This window comes from Elgaria multicarinata, chromosome 10 (assembly GCF_023053635.1).
Source record: "Elgaria multicarinata webbii isolate HBS135686 ecotype San Diego chromosome 10, rElgMul1.1.pri, whole genome shotgun sequence".
NCBI lineage: Eukaryota > Metazoa > Chordata > Lepidosauria > Squamata > Anguidae > Elgaria > Elgaria multicarinata.
This window is the reverse complement of record NC_086180.1, coordinates 73842872-73861491: the sequence shown is the minus strand read 5'-3', so window position 1 is coordinate 73861491 and position 18620 is coordinate 73842872. Positions and strand designations below refer to the sequence as shown.

The 18620-nt window shown below is 38.5% G+C and overlaps 1 protein-coding gene across 1 annotated transcript in view; it reads left to right on the top strand.

Moving 5' to 3' along the window:
• Positions 1-18620, top strand: part of TLL1 (tolloid like 1) — a 137069-nt gene that overhangs the window by 80192 nt on the left and 38257 nt on the right. Inside the window, exons 6-9 of the mRNA XM_063135415.1 lie at positions 3491-3669; positions 7010-7115; positions 9279-9403; positions 14135-14250. Coding sequence (XP_062991485.1) covers positions 3491-3669; positions 7010-7115; positions 9279-9403; positions 14135-14250 — 526 coding nt within the window. The remainder of the gene's footprint in view (positions 1-3490; positions 3670-7009; positions 7116-9278; positions 9404-14134; positions 14251-18620) is intronic.

The window sequence follows — 18620 nt, the reverse complement described above, 5'->3', positions numbered from 1 at the left end:
ATATCTTTATGATCTAACTCTCAAAGGCATGAAGAATTATCATTATCAGTCAAAGAGCATGTTTAACATCATGACCAGATCACCTCTGTTTCTCTCAGACTGTCATTTACTACATTTTACTTGCCATTATTGATCAGCCAGAAAGATTAAACAGAATTAGGGGTTCATAAATAGTACCTTTAACTGCTGTCTGGTGCAATAAAGATTAAAGAGATCAAGATCTTGAAAGTCAGCCTTTGGCACAGTTTGTGGAGGAGGCCAAGCAATCCTACCGTTGAGAGATTGTTGGCTTTCGGCCAAGTACACCTAGCATATGTGTTCATGATAGTGATACAAATAATTGCATTCTTTTGATGTATCACTTTTCTCTTTTTTTCCTTTTTGGTATTCCTGACCCTTTGAGTCAATGCTATTGTCTTAGTGTTTTCCGTGCACTTAGTCATTCATGTATTTGACAAACCATTCAAAGCAATGACTCCCAATGATCCTGTTGTATTCGATACTATGACTGTTATTTTAAGATCCAGTTGTTACTGATTGCTGTTTTCTTTCAAAGTACATCACATAGGCCCTATTCAGACAACACGCTAAACCATGCTGCTTAACCAAAATGGTTAATGCATTCCATTAACCATTTTGTGGTTAAGCAGCATGGTTTAGCGTGTTGTCTGAACGGGGCCATTGTTATCTGTGTGAAACACTTAAAATCCATTAAGTATGATTAGCATTAACAAATTGCCATGGACAGCTGTATATTAATCTTTCGTTTTCTACAGTAATGTAACTCCATTTATACTTTTGTATGCTCTGGGGGATTGCTGTTTATCCTTTGGGCTGCTGCAGGGATCTGCTTAAGCTCTATATGGTTCAACATCTATATAAAGTGTTGTACTTTTGGGGTGTCGTTAAACAGATTCAGAACCTGTAGCTAGCAATAAATATGGCAGCCCACCTAATAACTAGAATGAGAAACCATGTGGATGTGACACGTTGTGGGAACTGCACTGGTTTCCATAGCGCTGGGCACAAGTCAAAGGGCTAGTCTTAGCCTTTAAAGCTTTAAATGGATGGTCCAGCATAACTAAGGAGCAACTCTCCTCATATGAGCCTGCCTGCCTATTAAGATAATAGGAAGTTCTGCACTGGATGCCAAATTCCCTGTGATGTAATACTAGTAGGAGCAAGGAGCTGGGACTTTATAAAGTGTGGCTCTAGTTCTGTGGAATTCCCTTCCGGGGGGCAGGGGTGTCACCATTGCTCATATTGATTTGCCTTTCAGAGACAAATTTGTTTAAGCAAGATTTTAACCTTCTGTAGGAGTTAAACATGAACTGGCCTTGATTTAGCAAATTGTGGTATTTTAGTATATATGTTTTTATTCCTTTGTATGTATTAATTGTCAGAACCTAGATATTATAAAAAGAATGGGACATACTATGTGGCAAGTTATTTATGTATATCTTAAGCAAGTTAATTAAAACGAAAACTATTAGTGGAGGTTGCAAGTGCACATCAATTTGAAAGCACAAAGAATCCTTAGACTTTATCCTGAACAAAATTGTAGGGTTAGTTACTATTTAAGACTAAACTGGAGCTTTTGCTGTAGATTTGTGTAGCTGTTTGTACTAATATAGGAAATATAGAGTAACTAGTAATAACATTCTGAGTAAATTGCATGTTTAACATCTCCCAGCCGCCCCAATAGCTTTTTACGAATTATGATTTTCAGGGCCATGAGAGTTTTACATAGCTACTTATTGGTGTTCTACAGAGAATGGCAAGACACGTGCAAGGAAGCAGGTGGAGATACTGGTATAGAGCAGATGGGAATAAGGGATTATATGTAGTACAGACTTAGAATGATTAATTTTTGTTTTTCAAAAAAATAATTTTCCTTATATGTAGTGCTCATCATTCAAATGTTTTGCATCACATCCCCTAGATGATTGGTATTTTTTGTTTTTACTCCAATGTGACCTACATGACCTTAAAAAGCAGTGGATTGCTGAAATAGGTCAGAAGCTGCTCATATGTTTAACTGTCTTCCAGGGATTTAAATCTCATATAAAGTCATGTAAGACCTGCCTTTATGCAAAGAACTCTGTTTAGTGGTCCATTATCTTAAACAAATCTTGTTCTGCAAACAGGGTTTTTATGGAGGATGTTTTTAGGCAGACTTGAGGGGCTCTGTGCTAAAAATATTCTATTTATATCTCAAGGAATCATGCTTGCATAATATATTAAGTAAACACGTATTGCATGTATTTAATTCACTCAATTTAAGCTGTGATTCTAACTGTAAGAATTTGAAATATCAGATCCGTTGACATGAAGGGAGATTTGTATTAGCTAAGTCATTGTATTTAAGCCAAGATTTTATTCTGATTGCAGTTTGTGGTGTGGTAAAGATGAGCTCAGGGGTATTACGTATGCATTTTTCAAGAATGATGTAAACTAGAGTTTCTGTGTCACAAGCCAAATCTTTCACCTCCTAACACCCTAGCCTTTTAAGCCCTTTAAGAAATATATCTGAACTAAGAGTGCAACTAAAGATGACATACGGTTTCTTTCTAAAATGTATTGTGTTTTTATTCTGGTTTTATTCTTTTATTCTCTTTGTTCACCGCGGTATATAAACATTGTAAATATATAAATAATGTTTCCCCGTGGAACAAATACCAACTTCAAGATAATTTCAACTGGCAAAAAAATGTGAGAAAGAAGTTCCCCCAACTCCTCAGAACCATACTCCAGTAGGACCCCACCAATAGCTGCTAATATTATTTTAAAACAACAACATGCATACTCCCTCAGATATTTTATCACCAATCTTTTTTTTTTCTTCGTTATATGGTTATGTATATATAGTTAATTATACATATACACTTAATATAGTAAAATTCCTAAGCTGTTCTCATATGATAACACATCTAGTTTGGCATTAAGTTAGAGCAAGTTCAGAGGAAACATCGAAATTATTCCATAGTGTATCTCCCTATAAATATAAAATCATTGTTTTCAAATATCCAGGTATTAAACATACATAAATGTATCTGCAGCCCAAAGCAAAATGATAAAGAATGGGCTGGGGCTGGGTGGAATTGAATCTCACGCTATTGTACTGCCTTTCTCAGAAATGCTGTCCTTTTGCAGTCCTCTTATGCTTTTAGTAACAGGATCATGCTCCGTTTTGGCATTGACCTCCTCAGGGACCTCATCTTTTTTATGTATACCTGCTGTAATAACAAGTGTTGCTTAAATATATACATACACATACATAATCATACAGAAAACACTCCTCTAAGAATAAAATATATTAAATGTTTCCAGTTAAACATTTGCTTTTTTTTTCTAAACTAATTTTAATCTGTCCTACCAGACTGCAGAACAACTAAATTTCCCCCCAAACACTAGAATACAAGTCCCAGCAGCTTTTTGGCAGTGAACAATTTTCAATGAAGATTCTATGTGTTCTTGTCCTAAATTACAGCTGCTGCTCTTATGTAGGCCGAAGGGGTAATGGTCCTCAGGCAATTTCTATCGGCAAGAACTGTGATAAATTCGGAATTGTTGTTCATGAGCTGGGTCATGTGATCGGATTTTGGCATGAACACACAAGACCAGACAGAGATGATCATGTAACCATCATCAGAGAGAACATCCAGCCAGGTGAGACCATTTTAGTGAGGTGTTTTATATTTTAAAACGTTGCTCTATATTTTATTAATCTGTGGGCTTCTTGGTTCCTAATCACCAGTTTTATTGGATTATTTAGCTGCTCCCAATTTACAGTGAGCATTTATGAGGCATTTGCAATATACAAGCCATTTTATGTTAATACAGTGAATAGTTACTAAAACCAGTTGATGTCTTATGAAGCCTCCTCAGCTTGAAGCTGCTACCATGGTGTCTCATGCTTGTTTGGAGAAGCTGTCCCCTTGAAGGCATATAGGTCAAGGGATGAAGCAGCTGACTGTTGCTCTAGCACTTGGCTGACTGAAAACTAGAATCTTAAGCTTGGTAAAATATCAGGTTTGGTCTAGACATTGCTTCCTGCAGACAGAAGGGCTGTGATCCTGGAAAGGAATCCCATAGTGAAATGGGGGAAGAAGCCATTTTCATCCATTTTCGTCTTCTCCTGGAGCCCCTCGCCCCCACTCACCCCATGTGCCCCAGAGCGTTTGGCGATCCTCTTGAACAGTATAGTAGATGGCTTTAGTGGCTGAAGGAAGAGGGGGAAATTGGTTACAATCTCACTGCCTCCCCTTTCTGCTTGCAGGAATGTTCTGAGTAGAACTTTGTTCAGGGATGCTACCACTAGCAGAAGCAAACTCTGGATCCAACACACCAAGTGACTGTCCAGGCTGTGAGGGACCTAATATAGAGATATTTGTTGGTTTAGATATTTATAGACTGCCTTTTAATCATAAAACCCTCAAGGTAGTGTGCAAAACATATATGAGAACAATTTAAAATGCAACAAAGATTGAACACAGAGCACTGAAAACACTTCTGAAGATTAAGATCAAAAACCAACAAACACTATAGTGGAACAGGAATGCCTTTACAGCCCACTGGAACTAAATAATGAAGAAGCTAATCTTTCCTAGGAAGGGAATTCAATAATTGGGGTGCTGCCACAGAAAAAGTCCTGTGTTGCATTCCCGCAGACACAGATTCCTGCATTCTTACCTCTTTCGGTGGTGGGACATGGAACAGGGCCTCAGATGAAGAACATAAGGTATGGGCAGGTTCATATGGGAGGAGGCTGTCTTTCAGATATCCTGGTTTCAAGCCCTTTAGAACTTTATAGGTAAGAACCAGCACTTTGAATTGGCCCTGTATTAAAGCCAGTAGCCAGTGTGGTGTAGTGGCTAAAGTGTTGGACTGGGAGTCGGGAGATCCAGGTTCTAGTCCCCACTCAGCCATGGAAACCCACTAGGTGATTTTGGGCCAGTTACAGACTCTCAGCCCAACCTACCTCACAGGGTTGTTGTTGTGAGGATAAAAAGAGAGGAGGAAGAGGAGGATTATGTACGCCGCCTTGGGTTCCTTGGAGGAAAAAAGGCTGGATATAAATGTAATAAATAAATAAAATAATAATAAAATAAACTGATGTATGAGGGAACTGTGGTCTATAAAGCGTACAACTGAAAGCAACCTTGCTATTGCATTTTGCATCAACTGCAGTTTCTGAACACCCTCCACAGGCAGTCACATGTACAGCAATTTTCAGTAATCTAAACAGGAAGTAATTAAGCCATGTACCAGTGTTGCTACATCAATATTCTCCGGAAAGGGGCACAACTGGCACACTAGCCATAGCTCAGCAAAAGCCATTCTGACCCCGGTTGCCTCCTGAGTATGTAGGCACACACCTGAAATCAGGTGCACGCCCCCCCCCCCCAAATGCATACCTGACCCTTCGGAGGGACGGCAACCCCATCCAGAATAGGTTGTACTTCTAATCCCAAATTAGACTGATTACTGACTTTTAAGACATCTCTTTTGTCAGGACTGAGCCTCAGCTTGTTAACCACATTCAAACCATTACTGTAACCAAGGAAAAGTTTATGATTTCTACAATTTCTTTGGCATCAGCGGAAAAAGAGAGACAAAGCTGAAGGTCATCAGCGTAGTGATGAGACCAAACTCCAGCTCCCCCAATGACCTTTCCCAGCAGCTTCAAGTAGATATTAAACAGCAAAGAGGACAAAATAGACCCCTGAGGAACTCCATAGGAGCCAAGCAGTAATTTCCCGGCACTACCTTCTTGGAATATTCTGCCAAATGGGACCAGAGCCACTGCAAAGCATTCCCTCCACCTTCCATAGTAGCTAAACTCTGAGAAGGATACTATTCAAACGGTATTGAATGCCATATTGATAGAAGAAAGATGGCCAATGAAGAATAGATGCATTCATGGGTGTAGAGGTGCAATGTGGGAAAGAGGTGGCAGTTGGGAGAAACATGCATATGGAGTGATAGAAATTGAGTACACACGTTGTGATTTCAGATGATGAAAATCTTTGACAATATAATGCTATACAAATGATAATAATATGAGTGTAATAAAAAACAACAATATATGAATGACACGGAGAAAGACAGAAGACAGTATATTACCAGAATAGTTATCTCAAAAAAAATATATATTTTTTAATTCAGTGTGACATATTGCACAGTAAGATGGGGTTTCATAAGATGGTCACAACAATTATTCTGTTCATAAGGAAAGGCTGCATATTTAAGAACATTTATATTAAAACACAAATTAAAAAGCTGTGCAGAAATTCTTCCCTTGGTCGGTCTTGAATTTCTCTGACTGAATGAGGAATGGCTGTGGTGACCATGGCCCTTTCTACGCCTAAGGGTTATCCCAGGAAAATGGAGGAATTGTCCTTGCCTGCTCCTGGGATCCCCTGTGTGTCATTTGGATGCTCAGGGATGATCCAGGGACGATCCTGGGGATAAAAAGTCAGGTGTAGAAACGGCCCATGTCAGGGTATGAACTGGCAGTGCCTTCATGTAAATGGGGCATTGCCTTCAAACCCTCAAAATCATTACAGTATTCTCTCTAGTGTGCCCTAGTAGTTGAAAGGCATGTAATTTTCTCTCTCTATTTCCATCCATCCATTGTGTATTAATGTACTGCAGCCAAACAAACATGAGATCAATTCCTTGCTCTGCTGTACATAGGCAGTGGAGCATAGAATCCAGTACTCTTGTCCCAGGCTCTTTTCCCCATGCCCCATCAATGGGAACTGGCCCACCCTCTGGTACTCAGGGGTAGCTCCTATGTGGTGCCAGGATGTCATGCAGCACACTTTGTCAGGACAGTAAGGAATGTCGGCAGACCAATTTCTTATATCTTCCTCAGATTAAACTATTTGATCAGATTTAGCTTGTATACAAATAGAAATGCTGGGACATTTGCTTTCTTTTGTTTGTTTTTCTTTCTCTCTCTGTTTAGAAAAGGCTTTCATGAGATATTATTTATGAATTACAGGTCAGGAATACAACTTTTTGAAGATGGAGCCTGGAGAAGTGAATTCTCTGGGGGAGCCCTATGATTTTGATAGCATTATGCACTATGCCAGGAACACCTTCTCAAGGTTGGAGTCTCAGGTTATACCTTTTGACTTATAATTCTATTCTTCAATGTGAATATTCTATGGATGTAGTTTTGATGCAGGCAGTTGATGGAAGAGCTTTATGATGTTATAGCTCCTTAATGAAGAGCCAATAACTGTCAAAATGCTTCTTGTTGATTCATCTTTATTTATTTATTTATTACATTTCTATACCGCCCAATAGCCGGAGCTCTCTGGGTGGTTCACAAAAATTAAAAACATTCAAAGTATAAAACAACAGTATAAAACCATAATATAAAATACAATATAAAAGCTAAACCAGATAAAAATAGCAGCAATGCAAAATTACAAATTTAAAACACCAGTTAAAATTTATGTATAGACTGTTAAAATGCTGGGAGAATAAAAAGGTCTTCACCTGGCATCTAAAGGCATATAATGTAGGTGCCAAGCAAACCTCCTTAGGGAGCTCATTCCACAGCTGGGGTGCCATAGCAGAGAAGGCCCTCCTCCTGGTAGCCACCTGCCTCACTTCCTTTGGCAGGGGCTCGCGGAGAAGGCCCCCTGAGGATGACCTTAGGGTCCGGGCAGGTACATATGGGAGGAGGCGTTCCCTCAGATAGCCTGGCCCCAAGCTGTTTAGGGCTTTAAATGTTAATACCAGCACTTTGAATCGGGCCCGGACCTGGACTGGCAGCCAATGAAGCTGGAAAAGGACTAGCATGATGTGGTCTCGTCGGCTAGTCCCTGTTAGTAACCGTGTTAGTAACCGTGCTGCCCTGTTTTGTACCAGTTGAAGTTTCTGGACTGTTAATCATCTGATTATAATCATCTGATTATTTCAGAAACATTTCCACCCATGATTAATTTTACCATGCTTAAACCAGGAGCAGTTTTGTTCGTCATTTCCCTCAAGAACTTCTCTGTAGCATTTAAAATTCTCCTGCTCATAGAAGAGACTTGGGAACTTGCTGTACTAATGCTGCTAGAATATAGCCATTGCCTTCAAAGGGGCAAGTCGTATTTTGACTATGGCAGGAGCAAAGTTTACATAAAGGCTTCTTAGGCTTTAGCTAGACCTAAGGTTTATCCCGGGACCGTCCCGGCCTGCTGTGTCATTTACATGAACAGGGATGACCCCGGGACGATCCCGGGATAAACCTTAGGTCTAGCTAAGGCCGTAGAATGCTGGCAGTAGAGGTCTGCCAGAAACCTTCCTTAATAAAGGTTATTCCCGGCTACTGTAAAGTATTCTGCCAATAATAGAAACAATATGGAATGTTTCCAGACATTTATATTAGAAATTCAGTAACTCATGGAGGTAATATACCCACTCAATTATAAATGACAGTAATTTGATCATTTTTAGATTACAGTATGGAAATAAAACCTCCAGGAAGCACTCAGTATTTAATGACAAAGTTAAAAATATATATCTGGATTTGTTATTACATGTTAATATTTTGTATATGATCATTTTGCATTTGAATGTACAGAGACAAGCTTCCTTTTCCTTCTGACTCCCTTGAAGGTTATCTTACATGTTGAGGTTTTGTTCCATTTTGTTCTTTTTGTATTAATATGTCACAATAAAAAAATCACCACAATTCAAGAGATAGCCTCTGTTGGTTGACCAAAGTAAGAGTTTTCTGCCATAGCTCAATTCTAAGACTCTTTGCACTGACAAAGACATATTTAGGATAAAGTATGCTAGTTGCTGATCAAAACAAAGTAAAAAAAACCCATGAAGACAGTTGGGGAAATGATTGGGCACAAAAATGTACTGAAGTTCCTCAAAGGCAGAAACATTGGAATAATTAGAATTAACAGTTTTATTGTAGGTTATTTTGTTCTTGATATTCAAGTATATTTAAAATTATCTGTACAATGTCAGATTTTGTGCTGAGTAGTTGACAGTTTGCAAAAGAACAGGGACTTGAGTAGAACAGTTTCTTCAGCTATTGTTACATGGTTGTCAACAACAAACCAACTATTCAAACACACCACTAAATGAGTATATTAGTCTGCTTGTTGAGTTTTCCATTACAGTGGCTGCTCTTTGTTTTAGATCTTAATTTGGCCAAGTAGATTGTAATATACATAAACAAAAGTTTTATTTTGTAAATTCAAGGCTAGTTTGATACGAAAATTGATTGGATTTTCTTGGTTTCTTTATTTTCTTAGGGGCATGTTTCTGGATACCATACTTCCTTCCCGTGATGATAATGGGATCCGACCAGCTATTGGTCAGCGCACACGATTAAGTAAAGGAGATATTGCACAAGCAAGAAAGCTGTATAGATGTCCAGGTACTGCATCATAAAATATACACACCAAGAAGCATGTCTTACTACAGAGTTCATGAGTACAAACTGATAAGTTTGAATTAGCTGCTTTTAAAATTATTTCCATTCAGGCAGGTGACACACAAGTTAAATCGAAGATCATAAAAATTCTTAAGTTCGATAACTAGGCGTTTAAGTATGAATGGTCTATAACTGAACTTACTGTCTCTTATGGCAGTTCTGTGCCTGCCTACTGGAGGCATGCATTTGTTGGAGGTGGGGAAAAACATGACTCATTCTATCAGTACTTTTAACCCAGAGCTATGTTTAGATAGATGATGGCTTTGTTTAACATACTTAACAGTGGAATCCAGCTGCCCTATAAAACAATTGCCCTGGATAGCGTTTTGTTTTAGAAATAATGAAATGAGTACAGAAACTGTGTATGCAGGAAGTACATTTGATCAGAACTTCTAGTGCAGAACCGTGGTCTTTTGGCCTGAAGTTTTGCTCCTTTAGCCGATGCCTGTCTCTTGCAGTTCAGCTGCTCCCTGTAACCCCTGTAACTGCAGCATCATCTTAATTTCTCCTGTCCTCCTAAGTATGTGAGTTAACGCGTGTCGATATATAATTTCCTTTTTCTGCAAACACCCCTTGCCTCTACAATGCAAAGTATTTCTAATGTGGTGTTGCTGGAACTTCTCACAGCTCTTGAAGGGGCACCAGTTAGGGTGTGTATTGTATTAGAGGCAGTAATTAGTTTTTTATGGCATTCTTGTTTCTTTTGAAACAATGAAGCCTACTATTAATGGGCTGAAACATATAAAGTTTGTTAATAGCAAGCCAATTTATAAACCTACTCACAAAGAATGTGTATATTGTCATCGTTGGCAGTAGTTATGAACAGAAATCGTCTGAATTCTCTTGGATTAGAATCTTCGCTAATTACATTACAAACCACTGCAATGAAATGTGCTTTTCAACTACCACTGCCTAAATTATTGCCCAGTCAAAAAGCAGAACTTGAGATTTGTCAGGGATAGCATCTAATTCATATGATAGATGGCATGATGGACTTCTTGTATAAGGAAGTTATGTTTTAGATACTGCACTAGCTAGGCATAAGATATGCTACACGACAAGGCAATGCTTTTAGGCAGTGCAATGAAAGAGTGCCATTAAACCAATTCAGCTTTAAAAAGGCTATTAATATGTTATTTCAATATGAAGTTGTTAGTGATTTCAGAATTATGACTTGAAAACAGTGGCCATGATGCCCTGAAAATGTGTGCATGGTAGGAGTGGGTGTGGGAAAGGTAAGGCAGGGACTTTGTTTGATATTACTACTGTGCTAGTACTGTTGAATGGACAAGCTTCACTTTATAATGAGATTTGACTTGGGTCTTTGGTACTGAGATCTGCTGGAGCAAAAAACACAAAGCAAAGCTGTGGCTGCCAGGGTGGTTCATCTCTGCATTTGCAATTTGGGATGATTTTGGACAACACGTACAAGACCCAGTTGAGCTGAAATCATGGGATCTGTATCAAGTATGTATATTGCTGCATACATTTCATTTGGAGGTGCCTTCCCTGTGTTAACAACCAGGGCCAGCAAAGCCAGAGCCAGATCAGACTTTTCAAAAAAGCCTGTCGTTCCTTTAGAACATGGCTAGTGTGAAAGATATATAAGGTTTGTTAGATTTCCTTGTGACGTATCTTATGGCATTCAAATTCCACTCAGTTTGCTTCAGATATTATGAGCATTTTTGGAGAAATCTCAGGAGAAAAATCACAGCATTTGCACTGAACACTGGAGGAAAACTTTTCTTTTTTCATTTTGGTCTGACTTATAAGCTAAAGAGGTGAAGAAAATGTAGACAGGGGAATAGCTAGCAAGGACTGTAATACTAGTATTTGCATATATTATTGTTTGCTTGGGTTGGGACGCTTCCCAGTGTTTGGTCAGACAAGCTCTGAGGTTGGGCAGCTTCTTTTTCTCCCAAGACGAAGGAGATTCAATGGGTTTCCCCAATTTGCTTAGTTATACATGACTAATAATAAACTTAAGTGTTTTTTTTTTTAAAAAAAATCTACACATACATGTGGGTCTGCTGCCAGTTGAGTGGAGCTTCGGGCCTGTATGACCAGCCTTTGGCCAGCTGTAGGATTGCAGTTTGCATTTTGAGTAAAATAATATTTAATTTTTATTTCACCTGAGCATTTCAGGCTAAGCAAATTGACATCCCAAAACATATAACGATAAGTTTTGGCAACACTGTTAGTTGTCTTTTTATGATTTTATTACATTTTTGTTTTGTTTGTATGATATTAGCAGCAGTATGCTTGTTCCCTGAGAAGTCTTTTAAACTTTAAGCCAATCTTCAGTACAGATTTAATTCCACATCAGTCAGCGCTGGGGAAACCCAGGATACCGACCTCTGCAGTTTAGTGGAGTTACTAATGATTGCAGAGTTAAAAATAAACTGCTGATAATTAGCTATGGTATTTACTCTGAAAATGTCTGGTACTGAATAAATTATTCAATACATATCTTATCTTTGATTAGTTGTCATGTGATAGCTGCTTGATGGGAAAGGGAAAGGTTTTAGGCGAAGACTGTACTGATTTCTCTGTAGATATGGGCAAATGTCATTTTGATCTTTTAACTGTTTAGCATACTGCACCAAAAATCTTGCATTTTTAAAATTATTTTAAATGGCATTGTAATATTGCATAATCAGATAGATATATTTAATACTCCACATGGAGTTTAAGTCCATTGTTGTTTATGTGTTGGATGCTGACTATAGAACTTCATTGTCTTTATACAAAACCTTAGAAATTGAATAGGTTAAAGGAAAATTATATAAATCCAAAAATATAACAACATTTTAATATAAATACTACCATCTAACTCAAAATTAAAATGATTAATTAGCAGTCAAAATGTCCTTCACATACACAAGTTGTACGAATTTCCCAAATCAGGGGTGTACATATACACAATACCAGTATCTGAAACACATTTCGACCAATTTGATCCTCTTCAGTGGGAGAAAATATAAAGATAATCAATCATTACGGTCCTTAAACAAAGTTAACATGATATTTGAAGTCCTTCATGGAACCTGAGAAGCAAAATAACAAGCTTAGAGATACCTGCAATAATATGCCATATTTATTTATGTCAAATAAATATAGAATCAATTTATCAATAGTTGTTCTATGTAGACACTGAGATCCATACCATGCAACTGATAACTGCATAAAAGAAAAGTGGGGAAAAGATTCCCTCCTATGTTTTGAATCATGTCAAGAAGGAAAACCACCTTAATATGGTTGGTTTTTAGTTTTTAATCTCCCAGGTATTTCTAAAATATGACTAAACCATAATGTAAAAAATAGAACAAACAATTAGCATTGTTCTAAACAACAGAAGTCTGGATTACAATGTCAAATGGTCACATATAGTGTCTATGCTATCTCCGGTAGCTAGTCGTTGTGATAGCATTCAAAAAACTGTTTAGAACAACAGTTTTGTTTATTTTGGTTAGGTTAAATGGTTGCTTCAGGTGGAAGGAATCCATCACTTTTGGTAAGACATGGAATAATGGGCTCAAGTTACAGGAAGCCAGATTCTGGCTGGACATCAGGAAAAACTTCCTGACTGTTAGAGCAATATGACAATGGAACGAATTCCCTAGGGAGGTTGTGGGCTCTCCTACGCTAGAGGCATCCAAGAGGCAGCTGGACAGCCATCTGTCAGGGATACTTTAAGGTGGATTCCTGCATTGAGCAGAGAGTTGGACTCGGTGGTCTTATAGGTCCCTTCCAACTCTACTGTTCTATGATTCTATGATTCTAGTCTTTTTAATTGTGGGTTGCTTTCTGGGTTCTTCATACTAATTCTTACATCATGGCTTAGACACATGCTCCCTCATTCCCCCAACATGCCCCAAACAAAAGCCAGGAACTACACCAGCCCTAGAGCTGGCATAATTAATTATCTTCCCACTGGATCAATGGGGAGGGAAATGAAGACGAAAAAAGTCTGCATGGAGGGAGGAAAAAAATGTAATAGTGCTAAAACTCAGTGGGCAGTAGAAAAATGAGTGAGAGAAAACCAAGTAGTATAATAGACAGGTAAGACATGGAACAGAATAACAAAATAATCATATAGCTGTAACATAAAGTAAATGTCATTGGTCATTATAATTCCTTTGGTTTATTATCCATATTGCTATAAGAAATATATGCATACATTTTAACATGTGAACTGCCCAGAGAGCTTCGGCTATTGGGCGGTATAAAAATGTAATAAATAAATAAATAAATAAATAAATTTATATTTTTCTTCTATTATAAATAAATGCTCATCTAACTTTGCTAAATGAAAATATTAGTTATTTTCTAGCATCCCGGCAAGTGCTTCACTTCTGGTTTTTTGTATATTATTTGCGGGGGGCAAGATAAGATTATACATACAGTTTTCTTGTCTGATTGACAGCAGTGACATTTTAAGAACTGCTGTAATTTTTATTTCAAGTGAGGAAAAGGTACATAGAAATAATACTTTTGCTACAACAAAAAGTTCATGCCCAACCTATTTTAAAGTTATTTCTTTGCATAAAGACTCATCATTTGCTTACCTGTAATTGTCCCTCTGGGGCTAATGAATCACAGTAAAGAAGAAACACATTCACTTTGCCACTCATCAGGTAACCCTCAGTTCCTATATCATCTAATGTCTTTCAGCATGTGGTGAAACACTACAAGAGTCTACAGGCAACTTTTCCTCTCCAGGATTTCCAAATGGCTATCCTTCATATACACACTGCATATGGAGAATTTCAGTGACGCCGGGAGAGAAGGTACTTTGCTCTAATTCCTGTGGGTCAGCCGTTTGCTCCATCAGACAAAGGAAACATTATTTTGTTGAGTGTTCACGTTTCTCCTTATCTTGTGGAATTTTTTATTAAAAAACAACAACCAACTTCATTTTGATTTAAATCCCCACTTCAGTGAGCGCTTGAATGGCTTTAAGATTGTACAGACATCCATTTGATTTCAGCTCTTGTTTGTAGTGCAGATCCATTTGAATCTGGAACCCCATATGAAAATGAGTTCATGGTTCTATTCTTCTGAGGTTTCATATTTGAAAACCCCATTAAAATTGGTTCCTGTTGTGCCAAATTAATTACCATGGAGTGAGATATAATAATTGGCATGTTCTGGTTATTTCTTCTGTTCACTATGGGTGTTGTTTCTAACAATGTTAACCCCTATGTGATGGAGGTGTAAAAGCATTGCAAGAGACTGTTAAGTAAAATATTATCCAAGGAGTTAGAGCACAGTCTATGATTTACCACCCATCTGCCAGCAGAGAGGGGCGAGGTCTTCCTTGGCAACCTCTGGAACGCCTGCAGAAAGCTCCATGGACATAGATCTACCGCCAGCAGTGTTTCTGCCAGTGGTAGGCCCCAAAATAGGATATTCTTACACAAAGCGGGAATGGATCAGACACAGTCTTGGATCTGCTGGATTAAAGTCCCCTTCATACCCCTGAGAGACCCCAGATTTGGTCCCTTGGCTACACCAGCCTGAAGCTGGCATTGGTATTTTCTCTCCAGTAAAACCAGTGGGGAGTTAGAGCTGTGTGTGTGGGGGTAAGTTGCCAGGTTTGTAGGACAGGACAAACGCCAAGTGTGGGTTGCATATTTAATCTGACATATTTAAATGGGCACTGTGACTCATCTTGGGTTAAATAACCAACGATGTGCCACAGTGTGTCATCTGAATCTGGTCATCCTCTTTCAGCCTAAGGTACCTCTTAAGATTGTTCTGAGAATGGAAGTGGGGATGGGATCCAGGTACCCAAACTTGAAGGGCCGAATAGAAATGTAATTATAATAAAATATTGATACTGCTTATGCCGATCTTTGTGCACATTGATGCGGTCTCAAAAACAGATTATACCACATGTTTTCTGTAGATAGGGTTGTGATTTTAAGGAATTTCTTACTAATCACCATGTACATTGATGGTGCTATATAAATAAATAAATAAATAAATAAATCATCATCATCATCATCATCATCATCATAGGAATCCCCATTACTCCACCAAAATTATGTTTCTAGCTTTAAAGATGAAAAAATAAAAATAAAATGCACAAAATACCTTGAAAGCATGACTGCGTGACATGCTTAATACTACTAAAACCCCATTAATTCAAATACCATTTTTACCACCTGTACACCACTTTCAATTGTCAGGCCCATAGTCCTCCTCAGAGATATGAAATGCTGCTAGTTCACATATCAAAGGTTGTGTTTCTGTCTTTGATATATGCAGTAATTTTAAAATGGCATGGCTGTTTCCGCTGCCATTTTCATATAAAGAAATTGGATTAACTTATAACTTTCTCACTTGTTGTACAGTTTTGTTAAAATAATCTTGAACACATATTGCATCAAATTACTCCTTTCCATAATGTATTATGAGCTTTCCTGTCCCAGCCATGAAAATGTGTGATTCACTATTCTGCAAGAGGCAGTGTTGCTACTACTGAATTTGCTTACATAACCATTAATTTCTCAATTGTGCTGACAAATGTTCATTGATTGTTTAGCTCTGGAGACTTGCAGCTATCCTGTCCTCTTGAACTGTTGATCTATCTTGCCTCCTGTTCTTTTGTGTCTGCTGAGTTGCAAAACGGAAGTTGAAATAAATTTGTTTATTTCAGTCCACAAGTAATGTAATGTTTAGCTCCTGTGTTACCATAGCTATGAAAGCTAGCATACCAGTACTGAAGGATTTCAGTATATTGTGAAATCTTGTGTACAGTATACCACATTTCCCTTTTAAAGGGTCCCCCACCCTCTTCTGAGTGGTCATGCTACTATGTGCTGCCTTGCCTCATTTCCATATCACAATGGAAAGAAATGTAGTAAACGTTGTTTCATTCAACTTGCCTGCCTTCTGTATTCTCAGAAAGACAAAACAGTTTGAAATTGGAATGAAAGAACATTCCTTTAGTTCAAGTAATTTAGTCTATTATACCATTGTGCTTGGATTTAAGGGAACAATATTACTATTGCAGATTCAGGACCACTGGAAATTGAGTTTTGAAAATAACCAATTCTACATTCAAAGACTGAAGCTTGCCACATAATTTGATTAAACAAGCCATCTTTACATATTTCCTGCTTACAATAAAAATGGTATGACTCAGAAGTTCTACAGTTTTAACTTTGTGAGAGGATTAAACGAACATTTTCCAAGGGTATCAATTTTGAGTGCATATCTGAAGGCAACAGTCCAATGGTGTTAAGCATGCTTCAGTTTATTGAATCCAATGGTCTTTGAACATGCTTAACTCTCTGTTGGGTTTTGGTAGTCATTAGAAATCTTGCACAAAATCCCATTGAATTCATCTTAACTGCACAAATTGCAGCCCATTTCTTTCCTTAAATATTCAGGTTCCAACAGAAACAAAATATCCCATGAACAAATTGTATCAATTGCCATGATTAAGGGTGGAAAATTCCAGATGGCCACTGGCACCAATGGCTACTGGCACCTAAACAGTTGGGCCTGGCAGCCATCATTTGGGTTACTGTAGAAGTCTGGAAGCAGGTTTCTCTTCTATGGCTCCTTGTAAATCTCGTTGGCGCCTATATTGCAAAAGTGAAGGAAAATACTGCATAACTCACTGTCTATGGGAGGGCCAGCTCATTTGTTGCATCTCTTAGACTGAAAGGAGTTATTTATTTGAATTCTTTCAAGATATATTATCCAAATCAGGTTTTGATACTGATTGGGCAAAAGTATTAGTATTATTTATTATTTATTACATTTATTACCTGCCTTTTACCCTCTTACAAGGAACCCAAGGCGGCATACATAATCCTTTCCATTTTATCCTCACAACAACAACAACCCTGTGAGGTAGGCTGGGCTGACAGTATGACTGGCCCAAAGTTACTCAATGAACCTCCATGGCTGAGTGGGGACTAGAAACCAGATCCCCCAACTCAAAGTCCAACACTCTAGCCACTGCACCACACTGGCCCTGTTCATACCTTCACTATGTTTACACTGAATGCATGAAGGGGAAAGAACCCTATTTGCGTTCATGCATGGAATGCATTCCAGCTGAATGCATGAAAGACAGGGCAGAATCTGCTGTTGTGGTTTATTCCTCTCCCCCCCCCCCACATCCTCAAGTTCACTGAACATATGAAAAAGTCTTCTGACCATATTACTACGATTTTTAATAGAATGACAACATATCTGGAAAGCTCAGAAACATATACAGTATGTTGCTTTTAAAATCTCACAACATGTAAACAACGGGCATGTGTAGATGGGGCGATATCCCTGGGATCGTCCCAGAATGTTTTAAAGATGTTTTAATCATGTATGGTATGTTTTTAATCAAATTTTAATGTGTATTTTATATCATGTTTTTATACTGTTTGTTTTATACTTTGAATGGTTTTAGTTTTTGTGAACCGCCCAGGGAGCTTCGGCTGTTGGGCGGTATAAAAATGCAAATAATAATAATAATAATAATAATAATAATAATAAAAAAAAAACATGACGCACAGGTGATCCCGGGAGCAGGGAGGGAAGATCCCTCCCTTTACCCGGGATATGGCCCTACACTTTAATCCCGGTTCTTCCCACGGTGCTGGGATGATCCTGAGACCACAGGAGGTGTGGCCAGAAGCTCTGTGCCCATCAGGGGTGGGGTGGGGGAGTGGGTTCTTTTTTAAAACACCCCCCTACCTTTTGCAATAGAGCGCTCGTGTGCTCTTTTCCGATAAAAAAACAAAAACAGAATGGTGGGCGCAATGTCCTCTTCCTCCCAAGGCATTGCACGCCGCGTGTAGACACAGGGCGACAATCCCGGAAGTAGGTAAGTCCGAGATCGCCCCCTTTCCGGCCCTCGACAGCCATAGGTGTAGTCATGCCCAATTTTAAAGGTTTGGGGTCAGCAATATCATAGCTCTTGCTCATCCCTGGCTCAAACATAGCTGGGAGCTGAATGTTGCAATCCTATACATACTCACTGAGGAGGAAGGCTAGCAAAATTGAATGGGACTTAAATAGATGTATTGATGCAGGGCCAATGAGTATTAAGCCTAGTGAGTATCATACATTTCTGGCAAAGCCGGTGGGGGAGGGGGGCTTAGGGTGAAAAATCCCCTCCAAAAACTGAAATAATCTTTGGGTA